Source organism: Mytilus trossulus, unplaced genomic scaffold (assembly GCF_036588685.1).
Source record: "Mytilus trossulus isolate FHL-02 unplaced genomic scaffold, PNRI_Mtr1.1.1.hap1 h1tg000350l__unscaffolded, whole genome shotgun sequence".
NCBI lineage: Eukaryota > Metazoa > Mollusca > Bivalvia > Mytilida > Mytilidae > Mytilus > Mytilus trossulus.
Genome location: NW_026963335.1, coordinates 161220 through 173396, shown reverse-complemented (window position 1 = coordinate 173396; position 12177 = coordinate 161220). Strand labels below are relative to the sequence as shown.

General features: G+C 32.4%; 1 protein-coding gene across 1 annotated transcript in view; it reads left to right on the top strand.

The window, feature by feature from the left end:
• The window catches only part of LOC134701847 (osteomodulin-like), a 34655-nt gene extending 22715 nt beyond the window's left edge, over window positions 1-11940 (top strand). The window contains exons 6-8 of the mRNA XM_063562967.1: window positions 5099-5167; window positions 6904-6975; window positions 11868-11940. Coding sequence (XP_063419037.1) covers window positions 5099-5167; window positions 6904-6975; window positions 11868-11940 — 214 coding nt within the window. The remainder of the gene's footprint in view (window positions 1-5098; window positions 5168-6903; window positions 6976-11867) is intronic.
• Window positions 11941-12177: the final 237 nt, after the last annotated feature.

Here is a 12177-nt window from a genome sequence, read left to right as displayed (position 1 = left end):
AACAGATAAGATGTTGTTGCAGTAAAAAATATTCATTTTAATACAATTAATAAAGTTGTATAACGTAGAATATGTTTTGTCATTCAGTTTCTTCATATTTAACTAAATTCCACCATGATGATTTCGTAATGCTAGTCATGTTTACTGTCGAATAATGATACTATTCTTTCATTTTCACTGTGGAGCGAATCATTAGTATTGTATATGCGGTGCATTTTCACTGTATAATGGTGTTTTTTTTTTATCTATTACAGCTAATTTCTTTAAGCATGTAGAGCAAGACTTTAGTTGACTTGCTTGCTTTTCTTTTATTGGATAATCATTATGATAACCCCAATTTAATTCAAATATTAAACATACAGGTTAAACTATGCCTGTTCATATTGTTTAAAAATGTCAATCTTATTTACAAAGTTTGTATAAACAATTAAACAAACAAAGCAAGCACGCCAACCAAAGTTTTGCTGTACATGCATTAGGAAATTAGCTATAAAGCCTTAATTTAGCCGACTTGCTCAAACAATAGATAAAGTAAGAGAAAGATTTGATAAAGTTTAACTTACGGAGGAAAGTTTGGTTTTAAAACACTCTAATAAATTCAATAGAAATACATTTATTTCAAATGTATTCCATTTAGTTTCTTATAAAGCGTATAGGGATCTTTATCCTTATTTTTGTTATCCATTTCCATGACACTTCACCACTAATTACGTACATCTTGATATAGATTGATCCTTTGTTTTCCCGTTTAAAAGGTTTTACACTGGAGCCGTTTATAACTTGCTGTTCGGTGTGAGCCAAGACTCCATGTTGAAGACCGTATTTTGACGCATAATGGTCTACTTTTATAAATTGTGACTCGGATGGAGAGTTGTCTCATTGTCACATACATGTACGACATCTATATATCATGGCTCAAAAACGAAACGAGACGGGATAAAAAGGGATAAAAAAATCCACGCTACTTTTTTAATATATTTATAATGGGTAAATATGAGTCAGAATAGAGTAAAATAGTGGGTCGCATTTGGGTATAAGCGTGACGCCGGATTGCCGATTTTTTGCAAGCGTGACAGGTGAAAGTCAAATGATTGTGTCGCAATTTAATTAAAATATTGATCTCTGATTACGTTATACTACATATGAGTAAAACGTAATCAGAGATCAATATTTTAATTAGATTGATTGTGTCGTGAAAAACGAGAAATGAAGTCTTGCGGGACACGGATAATTACAAAATATAACTGCATAGTTTAAGCGGGATACGGGAATCTGACAAAACAATAAGCTGAATACGGGAATCTGCCAAAACAGTAAGCGGGATCCGGGATCAGAACCCCCTAATGAGACCCCAGAATAAGATATTTTTGTATATTCATCCTATTGTTACAGTCATGCCTTCAATAACAAATGTATTCGATGCATGCATTTTTTTATATTTTGGGTCCCTTTTTCAATTGTGTGGGGTCCAAATTTACAGAAAAAAAGTCCTTTTTAATATAGATATTTGGGATTCGTTGACATGCTGAATCTAACCGTGTATCTAGTTTGGGGATTAAGAATGAATGAGGAGTTTGTATTTCAATTTGAAAATACATGTATCATAAATCCTAAAGTCATCAACTAAGTTTTTTCATTTGTTGCAAGTGCATTTATCACATAATTGTACAATAAAAATTCCTCGTATCTTTGAAAATTCTACATTAATAATGATTGCACTGACAGTGATAATTCATCGCATCTATAGTTAAAATGGATTGCTTTCAATAATCGATATGCTATATTATGATGCTTTTATAACACTTATGTGAACTTTAATGCTATGTTTGTATATTATAAAGACATATCACAATGAAAATATGTTAAAACTTTCCTTCAAATCACTTAACTTGATATTTTCAAAACGTAAACAAATACAATTTTCCCATGATCCTTTATTCTACAATAGACATACCCGCATATAACAGTAAAAATGAACTAGCTGGATTCACACTTTATATACACTGTATGATCTTCTCTTTGATGAATGGGATATAAACGATTATTAACAGCATATATGTTTTAAACTCATATCATGGTCATGACATAATACATACATGTACTAATGATAACAGGTATTACTTAACTAATATGGAACGGTACAAAAGACAATATGTTTCTCGTCCCAACAAAAAATATACTTTAAGATGAACTGCAACGATCTATTCAGGATCCATTTAGCCTGAATTGGTTTGTTTTCAAATCACCTGCAACATAGGGGAAATAATCGGTATGAAAAGCATATATGGCATGCAAATATAACCTTATTAATAGGTTTTTTTTAATAAAGCAAATAAAAAAAACACAAATGTTTCTCAATTGACCAAAATTTTAATCTTTAAACAACGTAATAAAAAAAACTCATCATACATACAAGGACTAAATTTTGTATATACGTCAGACGCAACTTCTAAAAGTAACGTCAAACTTCATTATCAATATGAAAAGATTGTTTAACGAAATATTAAAGTAAAGTTGTAGTAGTAAATAACTTAATTCGTTATTCTGGTGGTTTTTTTTTTAAATGATAGCGTTTTTAAATCTCAGAGGAGACTATAAACATGAGCATGTCAAATATAAGGAGTGGGGAAATATAAACGTTAGAAAGAGGAATAAAAAAGAACTCAAGGTTAAAAAATAAGATTCAAATTGTTGCGTTTAAAGAGGCTCCTCAGATGTCCATCCTCATCTAGAATGTCTCCTTTAAAGAAAGAATTTCCAAAAGAAAGGACAATTTTAGTTGTTCATATAAGTTTCATTAGAAGTCGATTTTGGGGACTTTACATCAGCAGAGCGATTATTCATTATTTCGATCGAAATGGCATTATATATAATTGTTATCATCATTATCACACACAATATACTTGTATTAACAATCAAGCATTTATTGGTAGATAGATATAGGAAGATGTGGTGTGAGTGCCAATGAGACAACTCTCCATCCAAGTAACAATTTAAAAAGTAAACCATTATAGGTTAAAGTACGGCCTTCAACACGGAGCCTTGGCTCACACCGAACAACAAGCTATAAAGGGCCCCAAAATTACTAGTGTAAAACCATTCAAACGGGAAAACCAACGGTCTTATCTATATAAACAAAACGAGAAACACGTATATATTACATAAACAAACGACAACTACTGTACATCAGATTCCTGACTTAGGACAGGTCCAAAATTGCACATATGATATGAAAAAATTTGGTACGATTGCAGAAGTGGGACGAAAGATATATGAAGGATGGTCAAACTGATAGATTGAAAATAAACTGTAAACGCCATGGCTAAAAATAAAAAGACAAACAGACAAAAAATAGTACGGAAAACATAGAAAACTAAAGGCTAAGGAACACGAACCCCACACAGAACTAGGGGTGATCTCAGGTGCTCCGGAAGGGTAAGCATCTCTTGGGTCACATGTGGCTAATGAGACAACACTTCACAAGAGACAATTATTTATAGATTATTACATAGCATTTTCGATATCCGCCCATTTAGCAGACCGACACTCCCATTTGGAACCGAGGGTTTCAGCCAAAGATCGAAGTATGGGTCGAGGGACTAATATGTTAAATCCCATTCAATGATCTATTAGTCATATTTTAGACTTTTAAATTAATACGATACTAATAAACATTTAAATTATATTTATTAAATATTAAACTTAACTGGCCTGAAGGCCCAAGTGCGTCTCATCACTTGGCGTCCGTCGTCCTCGTCGTCCTCGTCTGTGTCGTATTTAAAAAAAATCTTCTCTATAACTACTTGGGTAAATTTAACAAAACTTGGCCACAATCATCATGATGGAATCTTGTTAATAAAATGTGTCCAATTATCCCGCCCGCCAACCAAGAAAGCCGAAATGGCTTAAAATATACCATAGGGGTCAAATGCAGATTTTGGTTCAACTCTAAAACTAAAGCATTTTGAGCAGATCTGACATCAGGTAAATATGTTCATCAGGTTGAGGTGTTGTGTACCAAGTCAGGAAAATGGCAGTAGTAATCTGTTAGTTATTTTAGGAGTGTGTTGCATTGTCGTATTTTTTTTTTATTTACTTCAGTGTTTATGTTGTTTCGTTGTTTACCTCTTATTCTTGATGTGTTTTCCTCGGTTTTAGTTTGTATAAAATTGAGAAAAGGAAATGGTGAATGTGTCAAAGCGACAACCACCCGACCATAGAGCAGACAACAGCAGAAGGCAACCAATTGGTCTTCATCAATATAGCGAGAATTCCCGCACCCGTAGATGTCCTTCAACTGGTCCCTATAATATGTGTACTGGTACAGTGATACTGGACGTCATACTAAACTCCATATTATACACAAGAGACTAAAATTAAAAATCATGTAACCCAGATTTTTCTTTGTCTCAATCGATTTATGTCTTTCGAACAGCGGTATATTACTGTTGCTTTTTTTATTTAGCAGCTCCTAAATTTTGAGACAAGCCATTGTTGGGTTGCTGCCCCTGAATTGGTAATTTTAAGGAAATTTTGCAGTTTTTGGTTATTATCTTCAATATTTCTTAAGAGTATCTAATCCTAACTTATATCTTATTATCTATAGTATCTCATATAATGAATCATAATTTTAAACTTTGTTACATGATTTAATAAACATAAGATGCAGATGGACCTCTAGTTGCGGTTTCAGTTTGTTTTTCTTTGGGTTTTTTCTTGATTAATAATATTTAGCATAACGATCCAATACTACCCCAATAATTCCCGCAGACACATCTGATCTTTCCCGAAAATCAACAAAATGTACATTGTTTCTAGCAGCGATTTAATAATGTGACAACGTAATGATACGGACGAGTTTATTTTTCCCTAAACGCTGCGCCGTTCAAACGGTTTTATAAACGCTTTTTGTTTATAATGCAAAGCATTTGATGCATGGCTATAACAAGCATTTAAATACCAATCTCTAAGGCAAATTCTCAAAGAGGAAGTCATTTATTCAAACAAAGTCAAACACTTTTAAGCATAACGTATTTGACTACCTTTTTGTTTTCTAATTTGAAACCTGGCTTGTTTAGATACTTATGTATATTTATAGATACTTAGATGGTAACAGGATTTCTGACTTGTCATTTGTTGCCTCGATATCAAATTCATTAAGACACTTGTAAGTATTTCTAATTATGTCAGTAAATCTCAAAGCTGTACCCTTTAAAATCCTTACATGCGAAAGTTAGCTGATATTTAGAGGTAAAACATTTCTATTCTCCTATATAATCATCATTATATGCACTAACTTAATATTATTACGCATAAAATTGTGTGATCAGATCGGTAAAGAAAACTCGACATTCCATCAACCTTTGAAATCAAAAATATTTCAAACGATCCCTTAAAAGAAATCACAGATGATCTTCACATGGACAACATTTCCTACTATAAAAAAGCCAAATGAAGTGTTAATAATAATTCGATAAATTGAATCCAATTAAAATTAAATCAAAGAATGAGATAAGTGATTGTAAACTTAGAGCATTTCCGTTGTCACTTGTGGCGTATACTTTCACACCAATGAACCACCTCACATGATTGGCTCGTGTAATTTTTTTCATTTTCAATCACGAATTGTTTAGCTGATTAAGAAGAAACACCATATCAACGCAGGCCCAATTATGTCGTATTGACTATATAATGGAATTTTGCTTGATGATTGCTACATAAAATGAAACGTTGGCATTCGGATATTAAAATATTTCTCTGTCATAAAGATTACTTCTCAAAAGCTTGTATAGTGCATCCTGTAAAAAGAAGAATAAAGGTACCCTTTGCAACAACATCTTCTACAAACTATGTTTTAACTTACCATGAAGGAATATTACAGATGAATTTTTATAGTTTTAGAGCCAAACAAAAGGACAGCATCTTATAGAAAATGACATTTATAAAGTATACAATTTTCTCAAAGAGACTCAATACGAAAATATGCATCTTGCACTTTATGAACACATAATCAATTTACTTTGAATCTAAATCACACTAGAGTCCTATTCAAATAGGTTTTTTTATTTATCATACTCAAAGCCTCATCAAACTATGGATTATTTCGGAACTATTTGGTTTCTCAAAATGGTTGAAGTTATAAAAAAGATCAAATCACGGACAAGTTTCTTTATTTTCCCGATGTTATTCAATATTTTACTTGACTTGTTTAAGTGTCTCTTATCAGTCGTTTGTAGACGTAGCATGCGTCTTGCGTACAAATGAATAAGCTTAGTTTCTTTGAGATGAGTTTTTGAGATGATCAAGGCTGAAGGATCTGATAATAACTTATAGAAATAACACAGGTAAAGCTGGCTAAATACCGTTAATCAAATTTGTACAATCTGTTCATGCTGTCTTTTGTAAATGTTTCTTGTCTTGGCAATCATTTCACATCCTATTTTCAATATATCCAATTGATTCTTCTTTCAAACAACGTTTTTGTAGTTACAAAACCTCCAATGATAATTATGATTGGGTATATTTACAATCAATTTAGAGGAGATACAACGTTAAAACATATTATAATGCAGACCTAAGCTAAGGCAGTGGTTTTTAACATTTCTAAAACCAAAGTTATGAAATAGTGGTTGTATATTTTGTACGACAGACTAAAAAGTTAAATTACATCAATTAAATATTTATATGACAAGTTCATTTCTCAAAAAGTCATATTTTTTCAGATTTGGTGTTTGCTATCAAAATTTATATAATATAGAATAACCACTTACATGGAAACTACCAAGCTAATTATTTCAACGCTAAACTTGAAGTATATACTTCACAAGTTTAACTTATTCGATTTCTCCCTCAAATATAAATCTAGAATTCATTTTTTTAAATATATAAAATGTGTATTTTTAGGTCCTTGAATAACAATTCACTAAGTGACTTACCCGACAGCCAATTCGATAGATTAACGGGACTACAGTTATTGTAAGTAAAATGATTTAGTTTGAAAACTCAATTTGAAAAGAACAGATGTTTATATTTTTCGGAGCAATGTTTTTAGATATTAGTCAGTTCAAATCAGTAAAAGTAGGTACATGTGTCAGATAGTGAACATCAAATTAACAGTAACTGACAGGCATTTGAAAAAGAAATACTTTGAAGTAATATTCGTTTCTTATAATGGTCCTATCAATTTCAAGTGACTAGATATACATTGCACTTGCAATTGACATTTTAATTCGTCTGAATTTTTTTACGCCTTTCAATATTTGATTGCAATACCGTCTGCAATCAGAATTTAAATACAAAGATAAATTAGACATTAAATTCTACTGAAAAAGTACAGATATCTACAAAACTAAATGAAGGTAAATAAATGCATGTCAACACATCAAATACATTTAACCACAAACAAAATGTATTCGTAATCCCTCTTTACAAACTATTCAAATACATAATTGACAATGAAACAAACATATAGAGTTACTGTTTGAAAAACATATGTTTATCTTTTTGAAAATATCGGTCTCCATTATGTAAAAAAAAATCAGTTCGTAGATTGTAGATGTTTTTGTGTTCTGTTAAATTGTCCCTTTTAAAATTGTTATACGATGATGACTGATGTACCCATATTTTGACTATATTATTAGTTGTGACTTTTTATTTAACGCATCATGTAAATATAACGGAATTTGATGAGACAGTTATTAAAGTGAGAGGGTTAGCGCTTTAGAACCAGGTTTCATCCACCATTTTCTACATTTGAAAATGCCTGCACCAAGTCAGGAATATGACAGTTCTCGTCCATTAGTATTTGATGCGTTTTGTTATTTAATTTAGCCATGTGATTATGGACTTTCCAAATTGATTTTCCTCTGAGTTCAGTATTTTTGTGATTTTACTTTTTTCATATATTATAAAAAGTAAACCAACAAAAACAGTTACCGACTGTCTTCCGTTAATATCTAAACTGCGAGCCAAAAACTGAAATACCTATTGTTGTTTCCATTTGTCGCAACAAATAGCTGTACAAATGACATGATATAATGATACTCTTAATATGCTGTGTTATATTAAAAATAACATGTATATAAATCTTCATATAAATTTGATTTTAGATTTTATTATTTTTCAAAAATCTCTTTTAAACCTTTTTCATGTTTTTAGCTCATTTGGCACAACGGTCCCTGTGAACTTTTCTTGTCAGTTGGCGTTCGTCTTTGTCCGTCGATGTCAGTTGACTTTTACAAAACTGGTCTCCTCTCAATTGAATTAAAAACAGATTTGGCCATAATTATCGGGGTATCAAGTTTTAAAATGTTTGCGATGACCATTTCCTGTCGACAGACATGGCCGACATGGCTACAAATAGACCATGATGGTATAATGCAATGATTGGTTATTATCTTAATCAAAAAGATGAGATCTAACTAGTAAATGGTGGCATCAAAACTGTCAGTCGACTTTTTGATAGTCGTTGCCTTTGAACTACGATTTGTTTAAATTGTAGCCATTATCTCAAACATTATGGGAGATAGATAAAAAGAATATAAAATGAAATCATCAACATATCTACAAATAAGTCAAATGAAAATTAGTGTTAGTCGACACCTATTTTTTGTCTAGTATCTTGAAAACTATAATAGATGGATATAAATGTAGCAATGATCGTCAAACAAGAGCTACAATAAAGTCAGTACTTACGTAGGCATTGCTCGACGCTTTATTGTCGAGCCTTCGACTTTAGTCGAAAAAGCGAGACTAAGCGATCCTACATTCCGTCGGCGTCGGCGTCGTCGGCGGCGTCAACAAATATTCACTCTGTGGTTAAAGTTTTTGAAATTTTAATAACTTTCTTAAACTATACTGGATTTCTACCAAACTTTGACAGAAGCTTGTTTATGATCATAAGATAGTATCCAGAAGTAAATTTTGTAAAAGTAAAATTCCCTTTTTTCCATATTTTACTTTTAAATGGACTTAGTTTTTCTGCGGGGAAACAAAACATTCACTCTGTGGTTAAAGTTTTTAGAATTTTAATAACTTTCTTAAACTATCCTGGGTTTGTACAAAACTTGGACAGAAGCTTATTTATGATCATAAGATTGTATCCAGAAGTATATTTTGTAAAAAGATTATTCCGTTTTTTCTGTAATTTACTTTTAAATGGACTTAGATTTTCTTACAATCATAAAATAGTAACAAGAGGAATATTTTTGATTTTTTTCCTCATTGTTGTTGAGCCTGCGATTTACAGCAAAAATAGGCGAGACACTGGGTTCCGTGGAACCCTTACAAATTTTTGAAGGGTACTGGATTTACCTTCCTTCAGATCATCCCAGTTTCGTGTTTTCTGTGCTGTGTAAGAAGAGCGTTGTTTGTCTTCCTGTCGGTTTTCTTCTCGCCATAACTGTGTCAGTTTGTTTTCAACTTTTGAGTGTGATTGTTCCTCTGGTACCTTTTGCTTCTCTCTTTAAAAAGATTAACCCTTCTTTCAAAAAGTACAGACAAATTTAACCTAGATGAAGTTTAATATTTTGTACAGTTTGAAACACACAGTGACGATATACCGACTCATCTTGTTCACATCGCAGGTCATCGGTCATCTGTGATCGTCGTACGACAATCGCACGACGGTAGCACGATATCTTTAGTATCGTAGCGCTGTCGTGTGTCGTTGGACAACACTTGGATATGCACTTTTTTTGTTCACGATTTTTTGTCTGACCACAGTCGTGCCACTGTTATGCGATACACACATTGTCGTGGGTACCAACATAAACCATTTAGATAACACACTCGTCGCAGGACTGTCGTATGACAATCTCACGACTGTGAGACACTCTTGATACAGTCACACGGTTATCTCACGAATACTAAATTTCGAACGATGCTCACACAGCATTGATTGTCTGTCGTACTACATGTACAGTGGTACGTTCGTCTCGCAGCATATTGACGTTTTATAGAGAAGAAAACAATTCAGCGGGAATGAATTTTTGGTAAAACATACCGTCTACCGTTTAAAGAGGGTGTTTTTTTCACCTGAATGATTTTGTTCGGACCTGTTGAATAGGCACCTTGCAGGACTCCAACACAAGAAAACTATAGTCCTGTTAGCGTTGACTCTAGCCCGTGAACAGTAAAGGAACGCATGACGTTGGTGGGTTGAGCCAGAAATCGAACGGCGCTTGATGTTGAATTTTATCCTTATTCTATCCTATTTTGGGGCAATTTTTAGAAATTGAAATGTTACGTCACTTTATGCGTCAATCTCTTTGACTATCTTGGCTGCGAATTTTTATTTGCTGGTTTAGGTTGTGTAATGTATCCGTTTTTATTCTGTAGTTAGTCATCACTTCGGTTTTATCATGTATATTGTCACGTAAAAAAATAACTGTTTACAGAAGTATGAATTATTTTAAATAATAAGGATGTTCTTATTCCTGGCAGAAAAATCTGGACGTATTAGGCACAACTGTTTGGAACTTTTTGTCCCTAATGCTAGCTTTTTAACTTTGCGTATTAAATTTTAAACCTAGTACCTTTTGATATCTATTATTCGTGTGTTTCTTTGTCTCATTTGGTCTCCCATTTATTTTTATTGTAATCTTGTCATGAACTATTGTCATTTTAATGTTATATTTAACATTACCATAAAAGCGGGAGGTTTGGCATGCAACAAAACCAGGTTTAACCCACCATTATTTTCTTAAAATCTCATTATCCAAGACAGGAAAATGGCCATTGTTATATTGTAGTTCGTTTCTGGGTGTGTTACATTTCAATGGTGTGTTTCTATTGTGTCGTAGTTCGCCTCTTGTATTTAATATGTTTCTCTCAGTTTTATTTTGTTAACCGGATTTGTTTTTGTTTTCTCAATCGATTTAATAATTTCGAACAGCGGTATACTACGGTTGCCTTTATTTACTCGTACATAACCTATTAGAGATTGCAGAGTGATCGAATGTTGTCACGTAGTGATCGGTTATATTGTCTAGTTGGTCTGGGATTTTTTTTAAATAGTAAGAGTTGCAGTGGTCTAGAGATTGGGCATAGTAGAGTAATATGTACCACAGATCGAACAGATTGTCGCTGATCGGTAGATGATAGAATATTTGTCGAGCAAGGGTCTAGCTGATCGAGTACTGATCGGTAAAATATTTTTGTTCCTACCAAACTCGACTTCTTCACGATTCTTCCCTGATCAACTCGACTGCTCCTCGACGAAAACAACTAAAATTTAAATTTTTCCTGTCAATTGTTGAAGATGCAGGGAGATTGTTTATGTAATACTCTAAATATTTTTTTTATAAACTATAGCCGCCTAATAAACATTCGTGAAACCTGCCATACAATGCTATTAAACGTTCTGATTTATGTTTGCCTAATATCCGTTACCAGTATTCGACAGAGTGCTATGTGTTACAAGCTGAAATAAAATCAAAAACTTATTTAGAGTAAAAACAGTAATCCTTCTTGTCTATGTTTAAATTTCAAAATTATAACAAATCAGTTATTTAAATATAAACATTGGAAAACAAGTTTTAAACTGAGATCAAGTTGACTGTTTGATTCAAATATAAGCTATCCATGTAGACATAATATAACAATAAGTAGATGAGGTATGATTGCTAATACGGAAACTATGCAACAAAATTGAAATATAGTGGATGTAAGCAATTGCAAGCAACATCACGGTCGTAAACAATGTTAAACACTTATACCGTATAGAAATATATAAAACAATTAAATTGAGAAAACATATGATATGGTAGTTTAAACTCAAAGAAATGCATAAGATAATTTATTTCATCATGTATTGCAAAATTTAAAATTATGTTGATTTAAATATCAATTGAACTGTTTTTTTGTAGATATTTAGATGGTAATATGGTTGATGACCTGTCATTTGTTGAGTCTCTGTCGTCAGTCTTGTATTTTCTGTAAGTCAGATATTTTAAGACTCAGATGTTATAATTCAATGTTAACGTTAGTGTTGTTGAGGAGGTTTTAGGACGTTATGTCATTGACGACGTTTTTGTTTTTGTTTTGCATTTAGCGGCGGCTTAAATGATTTGATAAAATACTCTTTCATCTCTTATCGAGATGTATTACCTGTTCTTTTGCATTTATAGAAAGGTATTGTTTTTAAAACGAGCACTTTATCAAATTGAATGACTGGCA